The 16566-nt window shown below is 42.2% G+C and overlaps 2 protein-coding genes across 4 annotated transcripts; one reads left to right on the forward strand and one right to left on the reverse strand.

Annotated features, from left to right (window-relative positions):
• Positions 1-4496: 4496 nt before the first annotated feature.
• On the forward strand, positions 4497-9671 carry klhl36 (kelch-like family member 36). Of its 2 annotated transcripts, XM_026364849.1 has the most exons (10): positions 4497-4753; positions 5638-5706; positions 5804-5887; positions 6296-6490; positions 6574-6696; positions 7267-7488; positions 7618-7923; positions 8412-8639; positions 8815-8972; positions 9074-9671. In XM_026364849.1, the coding sequence occupies exons 3-10, from the start codon at positions 5828-5830 to the stop codon at positions 9642-9644; spliced, it is 1863 nt and encodes a 620-aa protein (XP_026220634.1). In that variant the 5' UTR covers positions 4497-4753; positions 5638-5706; positions 5804-5827; the 3' UTR covers positions 9645-9671. The 2 variants fall into 2 exon arrangements, with proteins under 2 accessions (XP_026220634.1, XP_026220633.1); XM_026364848.1 differs by lacking the exon at positions 5638-5706.
• Positions 9672-10766: 1095 nt separating this feature from the next.
• zgc:56622 (aldo/keto reductase) lies at positions 10767-16338 on the reverse strand. Of its 2 annotated transcripts, XM_026364851.1 has the most exons (10): positions 15999-16337; positions 14364-14540; positions 14023-14139; positions 13758-13835; positions 13534-13650; positions 12067-12179; positions 11763-11850; positions 11595-11678; positions 10982-11064; positions 10767-10901 (listed from the first exon to the last, which is right to left on the reverse strand). In XM_026364851.1, exons 1-10 carry the CDS (start codon positions 16086-16088, stop codon positions 10868-10870), a joined length of 981 nt encoding a protein of 326 aa, XP_026220636.1. In that variant the 5' UTR covers positions 16089-16337; the 3' UTR covers positions 10767-10867. The 2 variants fall into 2 exon arrangements, with proteins under 2 accessions (XP_026220636.1, XP_026220635.1); XM_026364850.1 differs by having other exon boundaries at positions 11595-11850; positions 15999-16338.
• Positions 16339-16566: the final 228 nt, after the last annotated feature.

The raw sequence follows: 16566 nt of genomic DNA on the forward strand, positions 1-16566 counted from the left end.
GAAACCAGCTCAGCTGGTGCAAAGCACAGTGATATAGAGTTATTTCAACATAGGAATGTGAGCTCTGAAATGTCAGAAAAAAAAAGAACAAAAAAAAAACGCAGCACACCCCTGAGGCTGCAAACTTAAAAGACAACAAGAGCCAGCATCAGGAACAACCACACCCAACATCTGACCAGATGAGAGGAGTAGAATCTAGAATCTCTCATCAGACTTTACAGTTATATACAGGTACTTTGGTTTAAGTCTGTTAGTATTTTAGGCACAACTGGTCGTGAAGGGTGAAAATGAAACTTGCATGTATGCCAACTATTGGAGAACAAGGCGTATACAACATCTTCCCATTGTACAGTCATTCAGGAAATTACAGATAAGCACCACTATGCACAAGACAGAACTAAAATGTTTCACCTCATAAAAACCAGGCAGAGAATATAGTAGAACAGATTATGCAATGAATACGGCGTTACATTGAGTGCTACAGCATAGTTACAGGGCTCAAAGCCAATGGGTGACAGAGCACAGAGTCTTAAAGGATTAGTGTCCTGCCAAGTCAATCTGTGTGGCATATAGGCTGTTTAACCCATCCACAAACACACAACACATTCTAGACCAGTCATCAGCAGGGAGAGGTGTTTCAGCCACACATTACACAACACACAACACATAGGGTAGCACTTGTTAAAGAAAACCTGCTCTTTACCTGTGCACAAATTCTTGAAGTCCTCATAGTCAGCACCTTGTCCCGCAGGCACGATCCTGGAGCCCTCATAATGAAACGCAGCCCTGGAAGGTGCAGAGTTCGTCATGCATTATTACAACACACTTTATCCACTGTCACGGTGATCTGTTGATTCACAACAATAACCTAATGTGCACATCAGAGCCATTTTGCATATTGAAGCAAGGCGTAAAATGCCCACGTCGCCCACGCAGTGTGGCAGCTGTGTGTCAGCCATGTGTCAGTGTCCCCAGTCTGACGTTGTCCTCTCTGGATTCAGGACAAAGGAAATTACTTCTGCCCCGCTGGACCAGATAACTGTGCAGTGTGTGACCGCCAAACGGCCACAGTACAGATCAGAGGCTCGGGGCACTGAAGCCTCCATGTAATTTAGCCACGAACATTATAACCACGACTAGAAGCTTTGTGTCTCTACTGTGAGACAACTGCAGGTTTCACTTGCGGTAAAAGCCCATTGTGCCGTTTGAGCGCGTAAACAGGTGAACCCACTTTTAAATATGTAGGAATTTAACGTTTATTTGGATATCTACATCGTGCATATGGTATATAATACAGTTCGTTACATCGTCGGTGTCTCCGGGCATCTGTAATAAAATCGGCTTGTATCCAGTTAGCAAAACGGCGTTCATTTAGATAAAATGTCAACTTTTATAAAAGGTCCGCATCTTTTTTTGCGCCTGTCTCCACCGACAAGACGGCGCAGGGGGCGGTAACGGGCTTAGTAAATACAAATGGTAATTGAAATTATATCGAAAAACAGAGTGTTTTTTATATTATTTGTCCGCCGAAGTAAATAACATAAACTGAGTATCCGGAAGAGGTCCTGGGTTAAAACTATGACACTTGAAATTTTGTTAATTAACGTGATATTATACATTAGAATCATACTTCAATGGAGTATGGATAGTTTACCATGTCCGCATACTCACCAAATGATATCCGTGGCATCGTCTCTGACTTGGTTGTAAGCCTCTCTGCAAGCCTCTTTATCGATCTTGGTTGCCATTTTTCGAGTAGACGGGAGTAAACGAGTCGTAATCTATGTTGTATCAATCCAAACGTGAGGCAGCTAGCTAGACGGTAATAAAGCGGCTAAGTTGAACAGTTGATGCTACACATCAGATAACGGAGACCGGTAGCGTTACTCCAAAATCACGACCACCGCACTAGACTTAACGGAAAAAGACGTCTCTTTTTCTAGCAGCTCGGTTCATTTCCTGTATATTACCACTTCAGGGGCGTTGGTGATGTTAGTCAATCAGGTTGCCAGCAGCCACAATGAGAAACGCTCCAGACGGTGGATTCACCTCCTCCCTGCGAGTGGTCAGTCGTCAAGGCAGCGACAACATACAAGTAGAACTTCCGCTAAGGACTTTTAAAATAAAGTTTAAAGTGGTGAAATATTGCACTTTGAAACATACGGGAGACCAGTGCATTGTTTTTTATAAAATAGCATCTGTATGACAATTGCTTTCATTTCATACCAGTGTCTATTAAAGTCCTACACATCTGATTGTATCATTTTCATTATTTTGATGTCTGTGTCATTTTCTTTAAATGTATGTTCTAAATAACATGTTTTATTCAAAATGTAGGAGAAATGTTGTTAGTAGTTTTTCCAGAGCTGTAGTTGTGATATTAGCATAAAGTATTGTACATAAAGTTAGCATTTAGCAACATATTGTGACTCCTACTGTGTAGAAAGTCCATGATCATCATCTCATGCCCAACTAGTGAGGACACAACTGTTACACAAGATGTCACATGCCATGCTCTTTCATTATTTATATAATGATTTTTGCTTTTATGTGCTCTGCATATTACATATATTATAATCATATATAATTATTTGTTTGAGTTTGTTAGGGAACCCGATGTGAAGATTGATATATGCACATTTGAAACAAAATGCAGGTGGTTCTCATGGATGGCAAACTAGAAAAAAAGTGGGAATAGAGGCAATATCAGTACTAGATACATTCAACGACTCAACACCTAACGAGTACTTGTAGCATCCTGTGAGAAGCAGAAAATACAGAAAGACAGAAGAACCCAGAAAATACAATTTCATTCGCAATTTTATTCTGAAGGCAAAATAATTACTTCCGGCTTTTGTTTTACTAGGTTTTGCAGCTTGACAGACTGACAAGTTAAGTGCAAAGGTATTAAGATGTATCAATTTAGTTTCAATGGCTCCCTTTTAGTTCAATACAACTGGTAACATTTGCTGCTTCAGGCCCGTCACACAGCACCTACAAGCAACTACATCCAAAATTACAACAACTACACTTTAAGTGACCAGGGGCAAGGTTTGCATGTAGGCTTCACAAAATGCAAAGAGACATCCATACATCCACGGGTGTCAAAGGTCTGTTCTGTCCTCCTGGAAGTCCACTAACTCCTTAAATCCCAGGTCTGAGCTTGGTCACTCCCCACTGTCTGCTGCTGCATCATCCTGCCACCTGCTGGTCCATCAACTTCCCATCTTACCTTCCTGCTCTTAACCAAATATTGTCCTTGAGTTTGGTGTTCATGAGAAAAGAATTGTGTTGTATTTTATTTATACTTTACATCTGTGTCTGGCAGGTATCAAGTAGCAAAATAAGCTGATCCTGATCAGCCAACAGACAAGTTCATAAAACATGGAAAACCTTCTTCACAGAGAACATGTAGGCCCGATCTGTGTTTCAATATGTAGTTTCAGACGTGGTTCTCCACTATATAATTCATATGCCTTTAGTTAATGATGAAGATCACATTCAGATCCTGCCAGCTCAGTATCTCTGACAGATGAGACCTCTATAGCAGCCCAGTTGTTCGTCATCACGCCTGCAGTGACTTTGGACCTGATATAAAGAGCTCTTTTTATTAAAAACTTGAGTAAACTCAAATAACTAATTTGAGAAAGCTTTAATACAGAATTCGGTATATATGCAGTAACCTTATTGCAAAAAAAGAAAAAGCTCTGTGAAATAGTGTTTCTCCTTTTGACTGTGTGTTTCCAGTAATGATTGTCCATTTGGGACCCATCACTGAGCCATACAGTGTATGCTTGTCAATGTAACTCCTTAATAAGCAGAACAAAGCCTCACAAAGGCCTAGATATTGATGTATTATTCTCTTATCTGTAAACGAAATACAAACCACAAGTTCATTACATGTAAACATTATTGATGATGCAGTTGGTGAAGGAGCTCATTTTTTACTATTTTAGTCATAATTTATTAGTTGATTATATTTTAATCAGTTGTCTTTAAACCGTCTGTGACATTGCCGGTCTTGAATGTCTTCGCAAAGAACCGTCTGTGATTGGTCAATTGAGCTTTACATTATTTCCTGCCAGTACCGGTCACAACATCCGGTGAAAACATTTCAGTTTCATAATAAAATAACACTACAATGGTGTATTTTCCCATGTTTCAACAGTTGAATATTAGACCACTTTTATCCACCTCTAGCAGTAGCGTGTTTTCTTTATATTTATATGAAACAAACCTTTAACATTGCATGGATAGAGCATTTTCTAACAACGGATCCATTATATCGGATCAAACTCTCTCAGATACTCTTACAAAGGTGGAAATAATTGCTATACAACAGTATCCCACAGTTAAGTTTTGTAGTTTGGTATATTTTACTGTATTATTTTATGTGTTACTCATTTTCCTTTTCTATTTTTTTAGTTTGCTTGGTTAGTATTAATGAGACAGAGACGTTTATTTTGAAAATATAAAACGGAAGTTTATTTGTATATCCATGCTAGCCGTTGTTATGCTAGCTACATAAAACCACTCTGTCTGTGTTCTAACTAACAGGGTTTTGCACATATTGACTATGTCTTTGTAAGAAGAGACTGGGTTAAAAGAGTACTTAAATTCTCTTCCTGACAGTTGCCAAGAAGCAGTTCCGTTTGTGTCGTCGTTAGTTTGCTTCCTTAAATGCTGCTGCTTGTTGGGCTCACAGAGTAAACAGAGCTGCTGTTGGAACCAGGTGTCTGCTGCACGTCCGACTGTGAGTACAGTCACTTAGTAATAATGAAACCTTTGTAGGCTTTAAACCAGTAAACTTAGCATTCTGTGTGTGTGTGTGTGTGTGTGTGTGTGTGTGTGTGTGTGTGTGTGTGTGTGTGTGTGTGTGTGTGTGTGTGTGTGTGTAAATAAGACCAAGTGTATTCACAATCACAGAAAGATCTACATGTCAGGTACATTGACGTCTTCGAGATACATTTGGTTTTGCTCTACGATGCATTATTTTAATAATTAGTGAAATATACACGTATATTTAGGTGAGTTATGTGTAATTCACCTCATTATTGTGAGGAATCATGTTTCCTGCTTCATCAAAGGGTAAAAACACAACAAAAGTGGTTACATGTTAGGTTAGTGTGACTTGGTTTAAAGGGGTCATGTTGTGCTTTTCCTGTTCCTGAGGTTACAAATATACTTTTGTAAAGTGTGTGTATGTGTAGATAGATAGATAGATAGATAGATAGATAGATAGATAGATAGATAGATAGAGTATATTTTCATATAAAGCTTGAGACACAGAAGCTCAAACTGGCCTTTTTAGTCTGATGTCCAGAGGAGCTGATGCATAACGAGTACAGCAGTATGACATGTATTTACACTTCAAAATCATGTAGGTTGGATCAGTTAAGATTGGAATAAGACACGAAGCATAATGTGGCCAGTTTAAGGTTAAAGATCAGGGCTAGGAAATTAGTAATTATGCTTAGCACTATGGTGAGTAAATGTAAATCCATGTTATACTGTCCTCCAAAAGTATTGGAACAGTGAGGTCAGTTCCTTTATTTTCCTCTGTAGACTGAAAAAAAATTGGGTTTGACATCAAAAGATGAATATAAGACAAAATATCAACACAGCTGTTATTTCCAGGTGTTTACATGTGGATCCTATGCACAAATTGAAGATGGCACCTTTTGTTTGAACCCACCCACTATTCATGTGAGCAAAAAGTACAAAATACCAATACTTTTGGAGGGGAGTGAATGTCTTCTGTGGTGATGGAAACATTGCATATGTGTGTATGTGTGTCCTTCAGATGATGCCTGCCTGAGGGGACATAATGGACAATGCCAAACTAAGCTGTGTGTGTAGGCCCCAGCGGATCAGTGAATCGTCCAAGGTCAGTGTTTGTGTGTGTCTGTGATAGGACTGAACAGAGGGAAGAGTCTTACAGCCAGACTTATCTTTTATAATCAGCTGATTCATCCTCACTGTCCCAGTGTTGCCTCATTGTGTAGCAGTATTATATAATATAAAATATAAACATTAAACCATTTCCATTTCCATTTCCACTCAATAAATGATGTTTGTCTCCTAGTATCTGTTATTAGTAAAAGCCTAACAATGTTTTTACCCAACATGCAGAGGAGCTTTTCCAGAGAGTAATCTTTGTGGTCTTAAAAATTAATCAGTTGAACTCTTAGGGGTAGTGGGACAAAACAGGATTTGAAAAGTGAGGAAGACGTTTTCCCCTCACAGTAAAAATTATAGGAAAAGGGCTTCAGGCCTTGTGTCATTGTGTTTGCAGGTGTTCCGCTGGGTGGACGTAGCTGCAGAGTTGTTGCAGGGTCTTAACGAGCAGCGGCAGCACAGCCAGTTCTGTGATGTGGTTCTGGTGGCTGATGAGCAGCGTGTCCCTGCTCACCGAGCCCTGCTGGCCATCTCCAGCCCATATTTCCAAGCTATGTTCACCTTGGGTATGAGGGAGAAACACCAGGAAGAGGTGCGTAGAGATTCTGCAAAGAAGACATCCTGCATATGGAATAGCAGGGAATTGTAGATCATCTGTCCTCTTCCTGTCTGCAGGTGGAGCTGGTTGGCATGTCCTACATCGGCCTGAAGGCTGTAGTGGACTTTCTGTATAGCGGAGAGTTGCCATTAGATGGAGGAAACATTGACTATGTGCTGGAAGCTGCCCACCTTCTGCAGGTATGAAACCAGCCCATTTGTGTTCCACACATGATGCTAGAGTTTTGAATCATGTTTGAGTGCAGTGCAGTGCATTGCAATACAAAGAAAAACAACTGACAAAAAAAGCAACATTTAGAAGTTTGTCAGGATTCATAAATGCATCAGCTCAGTGTTTCTATGAGCCCTCCATTAGAAACGTGATGTATGATGCAGGATTAGCAGCAAAAGGAGTCAGAGGTCAGCTTTGTTAGTCCTACATAAGGTTTGTGTGTAGAATTGATGCTAATAAATAAGAATTGTTAAACCATACCCTATCATCAGTTGTAGAACTGATTTTTAAGTCCTTATTTAGAAGTAGAAGATAGACGTGGACTGGAGACAGGTCAGTCAGGCCCACAGACTCTGTCTCTGCGTTTCTGCACAGAATTGATTTTGGGCTTCCTCCTTGTGTAATGGAGCTACATTTCAGGATGCAGCAGTGGACTGTGTTAAGTGGACAGCTGTCCACATTTGTTCTGAGCCATGTCTGATCATGCAACACTGCCCCACCACTGATCATCAGTGATCAATATAGATCTGTTTGTTCAGGTGTGGCGAGTGGTGGATTTCTGCTGCCAGTACCTGGAGCAGGAAGTGAGTGAGGACAACTACCTGTACCTGCAGGAACTGGCTCTGCTCTACAGTCTTGAGCGACTGGACACCTTCATTGACTGCTTCATCCTCACACACTTCGCTACACTCTCTTTCACCCCGGACTTCCTTCACAACATTCCTTTACCCAAACTCACCTCCTACCTCTCCTGTGGCCAGGTCAGTGATCAAAGAGTGTTTTTAAGTTTGAAAAGGTTCAAATGTGATTCTGAACACATTATATTGTAGAAAAGAGGTGATGTGTACAACTTCCATCATTAATCTCAGGCCTCCTCTCTTCATCATCAGGTTCAGCACGACAGTGAGCAGGCACTTCTCCGGGCCACCCTGCAGTGGCTTAGCCAAACCCCTGAGCGGGTGGCCCATGCCACACAGCTCCTCTCCTACATCCACTTCTCTCTGATACCAGTGGGAGAGCTTGTTGGCGAGGTTCTGCCAGCAATACAAGCTCTACTGCCGGAGGAGGACGGTTGTGAGGGCCTGGTGGAGGAAGCTCTGGAGTACCATGCCAGGCCCAGTGCACAGCCCCTGCTGCAAACACAGCAAACCATGCTGAGGGGGGGAGTAGAGCGGCTACTACTGATTGGAGGAGAGGTACACGTGGGTGATGATAGTTTAATTTTGGATTCTAATAATACTAGATTGGGGCATTTCCAGTCTGCAGTCATGTTATCAGTCTGCAAGGTTGACTGACAAGTGAAACAGGAACTGTGAAAATGAATTTATAAATTAAAAATTACACACTCAGTGAAAAACGTGCTGAAGACATAAATGTATAGTTGTTGGTACATCTAAACAAGACGGAGACTCTAGTCAGACTTAAGTCACAAAGACGTGAAACTTGATCTAGGCTTGATGGAGAGTTGACTCCCTAAAGAGGTCGATTACACCCCTGCTACTCTAAGTCTACTGTTAGAACACTTGTTTGACTTGTAAAACATGATATTGGAAGACTTGTACTGTATCTGGAATTGGACTTGCTATACAACCTACATCTTACTTATATTTTACTGTGTAAATTGAGCTGGAACTGAAATCATTAAATTCCCATAACCTCCTTTTTCTCACCTTACCTTCTTGAGGTGTCAGAATTTGGAGAGGAGCTGAGCGCCAGTGTTTGTCGGTTGGACAGTGAAACAGGAACCTGGGAGGTGGAAACTGAGCTGCCGGCCCAGCGGAGCCACCACTGCCTAGCAGTACTGGGGGGCTTTATCTTCGCTGCTGGTGGCAGCTCGTCGAGGGACAATGGTGGAGACGCTGCCTGTAACCTGCTCTACAGATACGACCCGCGCCACAACCAGTGGACCAGGGTACTGTAACAAAGTTTGATAATCTCAATTCAAGCACCACAAAATTCAGTAAGGACGACATGTGAGCAGGTGTCACAGTAAAAAGAAAAATTGCAACATCCAGCAGCAATTATTTTAACTTCATGATTTAGTATCTCAGTAGCCCAGACACATAAACAGTGTGATGTTTTTCCAGGGAGCTCCAATGAATCAGCGGCGAGTGGACTTCTACCTGGGGGCAGTGGGAGAGGGCCTGATCGCTGTTGGTGGAAGAAATGATGCTGGAGCTTTGTCCTCTGTGGAAGTTTACTGCCCCGCTGAGGACTGCTGGTCCTACGTGGCAGGACTGCCCAGGTAAGAGCAACATAACACTGGGTCTGCTGTTTCATGGGGGATTTTTTAGATGCTATAAAATCTGGTTCATACATCTACAGTCAGCATTTTGGGTTTTGTAGGTTTACTTATGGCCATGCTGGAACAGTCCATCACGGTGTGGTCTACATCTCAGGCGGACATGACTATCAGATCGGCCCATACCGCAGAGACGTCCTGAGTTATGATCCATCAGGGGACGGCAATATGTGGGTAGAACAGCAGGCCATGTCTCTGGCCCGGGGCTGGCACTGCATGGCCTCACTCCACCACCTAATCTACGCCATTGGGGGCAGCAATGACCATGAAGACACCACAGAGCGCTTTGACATCCTGCAGGTCGAGTCTTATGACCCTCGCAGCAACCAGTGGACCCAGGTGGCACCACTGCTGCTGCCCAACAGCGAGGCGGGCCTTGCAGTCTGGGCAGAGAGGATCTATGTGCTTGGGGGCTATAGCTGGGAGGGCATGGCATTCTCCAGAGCCACTCAGGTGTACGATCCAGACAACGGCACGTGGTCCAGAGGCCCTGACTTACCGAAACGCATTGCAGGCACCTCAGCTTGTGTGTGCACTGTAAAGTCCTCACAGTCGTCACTGTCTCCAGAGAAGAAGATGGAACAAAGAGAGAAGAGAAGATCACCCCACAGATAAAGGACTTTTACTTTGGGTTTGTTTTACTTATGACTGAAAGAGAAATGACACAAGGAGCAGCAATAATGCTGACCAATGAGTTCAGTTTCTGTGGCAAGCATCTGATAATATGTGTTGACAGACATTACATCACTCAGACTCAGACACTGGAGGCTGGCTTAATGTTATCCATGAGTAAACCTATAACATTTGCGATGGTGGGAGTTGCAGTATCTACATCATGCAGACCAGGAGGTCACACTGGAGGTTGAGCTACAGCCAACAGAGTTTTTGTATATCACTGATTGTTTGCTGATGCTTAATGCTCAATTTGAATTTAAAGCTGCAAACCAGGATAGCCCAAATGTCCATGACATAGACTAACCCTAACCCTAACCCTAACAAGCACAGATAGTGAGGTTTCCACTGTGTCTTAGTTGGGGAAGATGGAACAAAAAAATATTAATGGCTGCCAGCAAATCCAATATAATGTCTCAGTCCCATTCTGATATTTCTAATCATAACCGGTCCTATCACCTGTGTCAGATTTATGTTTGGAAGGTAATGCTGTGTCTGTATTGAGCAGTGAGACGTTCAGGGATGGTACAGACTGCAGGTCATCCATGTTTTAAAAGCTCTCAGAACAAGTATTTAGTGATTTAATTGAAGTCTGAAACAAACTGTGGATTTAGAGGAACTATGCTTTCATTTGGGGAACATCTTCTTCAATAACTACAGTTTATTAAGACACTGTACATAGCAGCTGACGATGGACCACAGTCCCAGTAAACATTACTGTAGTAATCCTCATGTCAGCTCTAAGCTCACTTTGCCTTATTACACTTAGAGCAGGGGACTAGTGCTTCTGAGGTAGCCTTTAAGTTAATATTGTTATCTATGTGTTAATTTAGACTCATATAGACAGTTACTCTAACTGATCTGCAGACTGAGTGACAAGTATCATACGCACAAGAGAAATTCTCACATTTGTTTTCACAAAGTCCATTCAGCAGTGCCCACCTGAACACACACTCACTTGTTTACAAATACATACATTTATTATTCATTACAGGGAAACAGAAAAAGTAAATTTCTGTTATTAGCAAAATAGACACAAGCTTCCCAAAGTCCTGGTAATTTTTAATTCATTCACATTTGGAAACAGTTATCACGTTTCATCATTGTTAGGTGAACAAGTCACTGATGACACACAGAGGATGACACTGTCAGCAGTCCAGGCAACCTCAGTCAAAGGGGTAGTATGGATGACTCTTGATACTAAAAAGCAGAACAACAAACAGTGGAGAACACAGCAGATGCACATTGTACAATACTTTAATGGATGTGTGTTGACTTACTCGTCAAGCATGCAGGCCTTCCAACCTCGGTTCAGTCCTCTGAGTGCTCTCATGTCTTCTTCAGTCAGACTGAAGTCAAAGATCTGCATAATATGCCACCAGCAGAGCAATTTACAGGCAGTTGCATCAGTTTTATAAAGATAAAATCATACACAGTGGCTGCAAAACCAAAAACAATTTACTAGGTTTGTGCAACAAATGCTACTACTTCAATTTCTCAGTAGCACTTGATACTGGGTCTGTGCCACAGGTAAAGTAAGTAAATAAAAAGCTGACTACTTACTTGATCCTTAGATAATAAGGATTTATTGTGGCCATCACTGTTGTTGGTCATTTGCAGAAATTAGATTTTATTATTGTTTACATCATTGGTGCTTAATGCTAACACTAAAACTTCTTAGTAAAGCCACAGAGAAAGTTGACATTTTGGCTCAGGTCACCCCCCACAGGGAAACGCCAGCATGAGGATGAGGAGTGACCAGTAACGTCCTCTCTGAGGGAACATAGACTGCGTTTTTTCTTTTTCTGTTTTTATCTGAATGTATTTCTGGGAAATTTGGCAGTTACTCATGTTCATGTTGTGGCCAAACACCTACACACCAACTGTGCTCACCTTTGTATTTTCAAGAATGTGATGGGGTTTGTCACTCTTAGGGATGACTGCAATACCCTGCTGCACATGGTACCTTAGCAATACCTGGGAAAATACAACTGTTACCGACACAGGAGCACACGCATGCAGTACATAATTACAGTATACTGTACATACACTCCCACCGACCTGTGCAGGGCTGTGTCTGTGCTTCTTGGCTACATCTGCAACGACTGGATCCTCCAGGAGCTTATTTGGATCAGTGTCTCCTCTTAACCTAAAGCCAGGTGAGGACTCAGTAGTTGTGACAGGTACAGCACGTCTCTCTCGTTCATATACTAATACAACGTGTCTGGAGCCCAGACACGTTGGATGTGTATATAAAGTGAAACAAATAAATGTGACATCTACTAATCGGAGTGACCACTGAGCTTCCTCACACCGTAATTTAGTCTGAGTCAGTGGAATGACCGAATGATGCTGTGCGTCTTACAGCTCCGGGGGTCTCTCAGGCGAGCCGAAAGGGCTGTATGCAGTCAGGGCGATGTTTTTGGATTTACAGAACTCTATCATGTCAGCCTGCACCAGGTAGGGATGGAGTTCCACCTGTGGACGACAGAAAGCCAAATAAAAGATGAGCACCTGCAGATACTGATCTCCACAACACACTCAGAATCTTTGTCCCAGCATATTACAGAACATTCTGCATGTACTGTATCTACATGATGCCTTACATCAAATAAAGGCATCATGATATGCTGCCACAGCTTGCTGTCATGTTTATGATGTGACATCATTGACATCTTATACTAACTCTTGCCATTTTAGACCCTGTCATTCCTGCTCACCCTGCACATGACAGGGTGCCTTACCAGTTGTACTTTTGCAGCTCTGACATGGTTTGCCTGCCTGTTTGCTTGTCTGTTTTCGACCTCCTGGTTGTGTGGACTATGCCTTTGGCCTACTTTGGATAAAAGCGTCACGTTGCCTTTTGCCTGGATTACCTGCTTACCAGTTGCCAATTACTGTCTGTACTTTGGCTTTTACATGTTTATTCCTGCCGGCTTTGGGTTGCTAAACACTGCTACAAAGATGAACCGTTTCTACTTTTATTCTGTGTCTGGAGTTCTGCATTTGAATTGTGAAAGTGAGCACATGAAACTGGATCATATCATGTGGTGCCATTAAATGGTTCTGGTGTCTTGTACTACAAACCTTGTTTCCAGCAAAGTTCTAAAATGCAATAAAAATTTGTTACCTCACATCTGGCTGTATTTATCAGACTGAAGTTCAAGTACTACATGGATGTGTAGCATATGTCTCCACACTGATACCTCTACAGATACTATAACATCCTAAACCATCATATGCTGACTTTTGCATCTTTCTCTGACAATAGACTGGATGGTCTTTTTCACCAACGTCAGTTTTCCTTCTTTCTGACCACAGAACACATTTCCACTGTCTGTCAGTCCATCTGATGTGAGCTCTTGCTTCTGCATAGAGTTGATATCTGGCTTCCTCCTTGTGTAATAGAGTATCAGGTTGCATTTGTGGATGCGGCTACATTCAGCATGATATCCAGCAAGTCTTTTTAAACTGACTAAATGGTGAACCATGACCTTATTTTGCTTGTAAAGACTTTGGTGGATGCTTCTTTTATACCCAATTATGATCCCATCCTAACAGTGTAAACACTTTAGAAAGTGTCCTAGTTTGTCTCTGTCCCAACTTTCTTTTCAGTGTTTTTCATGCCCTCTAATGTAATATACACAGAGACACAGTTACAGGTTGTACTTTTATCTTTGCTCTGGTGTTTATAAAAGGCAAGAATAAAAGGTGTTGAAGTAACCTCTATTTGAGGCAGGCCACCAAATACTGTGATCATCCACCTGAGGTCAGAACAGTAAGTTTAGAGAATAAGACTAATCTGAATGAACAGGAGCTAAATATACAGCACCTGATTGACAGCAGGAGGCACCCGGCACAGGGCAAGAAGTCTCTCCAGCTGCAGGATGTTAAAGTTGGACACACCGATGCTCTTCACCTTGCCTGAAGCTTGCAGGGCTTCCATCCCCTGTAGATACAGCAACACACAGTGACATCAGTCATACTACATATTAAAAGGAGGTGGAAATAGTACAATAGTACAAATGCAAACTAAGGAATTGCATGTACTCTTACCCTCCATACATCTACATAATCTACATCAGAGGTCAAAGTCTTTCCATTCTTCTTGGGGAAAAGCTCATCACCCATTTTCTAAGGAGAAATGTAAAGTTAAAAGACAAAGCATGCCCCCCTTTTTTAGTTCAAGCATCAGTGCATACAAAACACACATTTAAGTCTAAAGTGGCTCCAGTCAAAGCTAATCAAACACTGTGGGGTTATGAGTGCAGGCTAATGGGCAGTAGAATTTCAGTTCTGTCACACTGTTTTGAGTGTTAACCTGGAGGCCAACAGGGAAATGCACAAGGTAAAGATCCAGATAGTCCAGCTGCAGATCATTCAGGGATTTGTTCAGGCACACAGGGATGTCCTCTGGGGCATGATGGGTACACCAGAGCTGCAAGGAAAATACAGAACAGGAAGAGAAATGAAAAAATACCATGTACAGTAAGTAAGACAGCATATTAGGACTCAGACTAGGCACTTATTGAAGTGTAAAATACTGTAAAACATTGTTTGAGTAAATGAAAACAGTATGGGTTCAAAAAGGTTAAATGTATCATTTGGATTAAGGCGTCACATGTGCCCCCACTTCCTGTTGCACTGTGGAGCAGCACCCACCTTACTGACGATGAACATGTCCTGGCGCTTGATGATGCCCTGCTGCATCTTGGAGCGCAGAGCCTTCCCAATGCCCACCTCATTGCAGTAGCTGTAGGCGGTGTCTACGTGGCGGTATCCAGCAGCAATGGCGGTTTCTACTGCACCCTGGACTGATGTGCGGGGAAGATGGGAGGACTGCAACAAGTGAAAAGCTTTAAGAAGGAGCCTTTCACTTCCTTCCATCTCTCCCACTGTAAACCTTATTATAACAATCAGAAACATCACTTCTCTTTGTGCTGCTCCTTCAACCAGGGAATCTTTTTCTAATCTAACCTGGACACTCTTAAAAGCACAATTCCCCATTTTTGGTGCCATTGCACCTTTGCACCCTGAATGTTGAGCTGAGCTGACCTAAGGCTGCTGGATTTACCTTCACACTGTTTGGACTGCCATTAGATGTTGATTTCCTCATTCAACTACTAAGACATGTTGTAAATGTTTTTACGCAAATGTTGAACTTTGTGATAAGATCAAAACTATGATCAAGGTCCACCTGAGAAAGGGGGGGGGGGTTATTATTACTGAAGTCAAATAGCTGTCATGGCACGCAAGTAATGAAACACCATTTGAAAATCTAAAAGTAGTATATAAGTATAGAAGTAAAATGAACAACATGCAGACAGATGACATAAATACATCCATTTTCTTAACTGCTTGTCCACTCAAGGGTCACAGGAGTGCTGGAACCTATTCCAGCTGTCATCAGGCATCAGGGTACACCCTGGACAGATGAGCAGTCCATCACAGGCCTGACATACAGAGACAGACAACCTTCCACCTCAGGGTGTTCCCCACCTCTCGCCCAATGACAGCTGGCTGTCAAATGAATGCCGTGAGCGAACTTCTGCAGATTCCCCACAATCATCCACTAGGACTCAGTGATCCACTGATTAGATTTTGGTGGAGGTCAGAAGTCAAGATCACTGATCTCACTGATCCATCCTATTCCTGTAAATGTCAATATCACAAGAATGTTTTGGGGAAGCAGCCAAGTGAACTCAAGGATTAGGTGATTATCTGAATTAGGTGGTCAAACATCACTGTGAGCACATGTATGTCCCAAACACCTGGACAGAACTTCATTCCATCTGGCACAAACACTCACTAGTTCATGTCCAGTCCAGTTAGTTCCTCCCACAGATGAACTAATTAGAATCTGAGTCTAGGCAGACATGCATGGAACACATAGACAGTATAATAGTATGTACAAGAGGCATACAATACAGTTTACGGGCAGGGGCATGTAAATACCCACAGTGTGGTAATTGAAGTTTATTTACTTTTATTTATTTTGTATGCAAATCGAAGCATGGACACATAACAAATATTCTTAGGTTGCAGTAGATATTAGCATTAGTGATCTTTAGAAGTGCTAGTTTCCAGCTGCACAGTTAATGCTCATATGCGAGGGTGTCATCAAACTGGTTGCAAAATAAGTTAATGTCCTAAAATGTCAAACAACTCCTTTTATACATGAGCTTGGACTAAAAATGGACTAAAATGCACTTATTAGCAAATCGTTGTTAAAACATTACACTTAAGTAGTGAAAAGCAGATCAGCAGTAAAGCAGATACAGTGAGTGTTGAAGCTACCTTCCATGTCCCCAGACCCAGAACTGGCATGTGTGTGCCGTCATTCAGCTCTATGGTCCTGGCCACCTGTGTGCCCTCCATGGAGTACATGTAGCCACCGCCAGAGAAAATCAACACAATGAGAAGCTGAATACTGGTACACTTTCAGAGCTTCCTCTTTTTCCCCTAAACTGCAACTGCTGAGTCAACGTCCTTCCTTTTTCTTTGCTGACTTTGCTTCTCTTATCAGAAGTTTCTTTTCTTCTCTCACCTTCTTTCTTAGTTCCCCTCTCACTACTTCTCTTTCTCTCCCCTCCTGCCTTATCAGGACACTGGTTAATAATTGGACAACGCACAAAGTACTTCACAACCCTGAAGTATTTATGTGTATACTCAGTGAGTGAGGAGGAGTGTGTTGCAAAGGTCGCTCATCTCAGAACGTAGGGGTAGCAGTACACACTCGCGCGCACACACACACACAAACACACACACACACACACACACACACAGGATCACAAACCTGCTGTAATATTTCTAGCTCAACATTAGATGGCGATATTGTCTCACTGTACTGTGCACACTGACACAG

The sequence above is a fragment of the Anabas testudineus genome, chromosome 6 (genome assembly GCF_900324465.2).
Source record: "Anabas testudineus chromosome 6, fAnaTes1.2, whole genome shotgun sequence".
NCBI classification, from domain to species: Eukaryota; Metazoa; Chordata; class Actinopteri; order Anabantiformes; family Anabantidae; genus Anabas; species Anabas testudineus.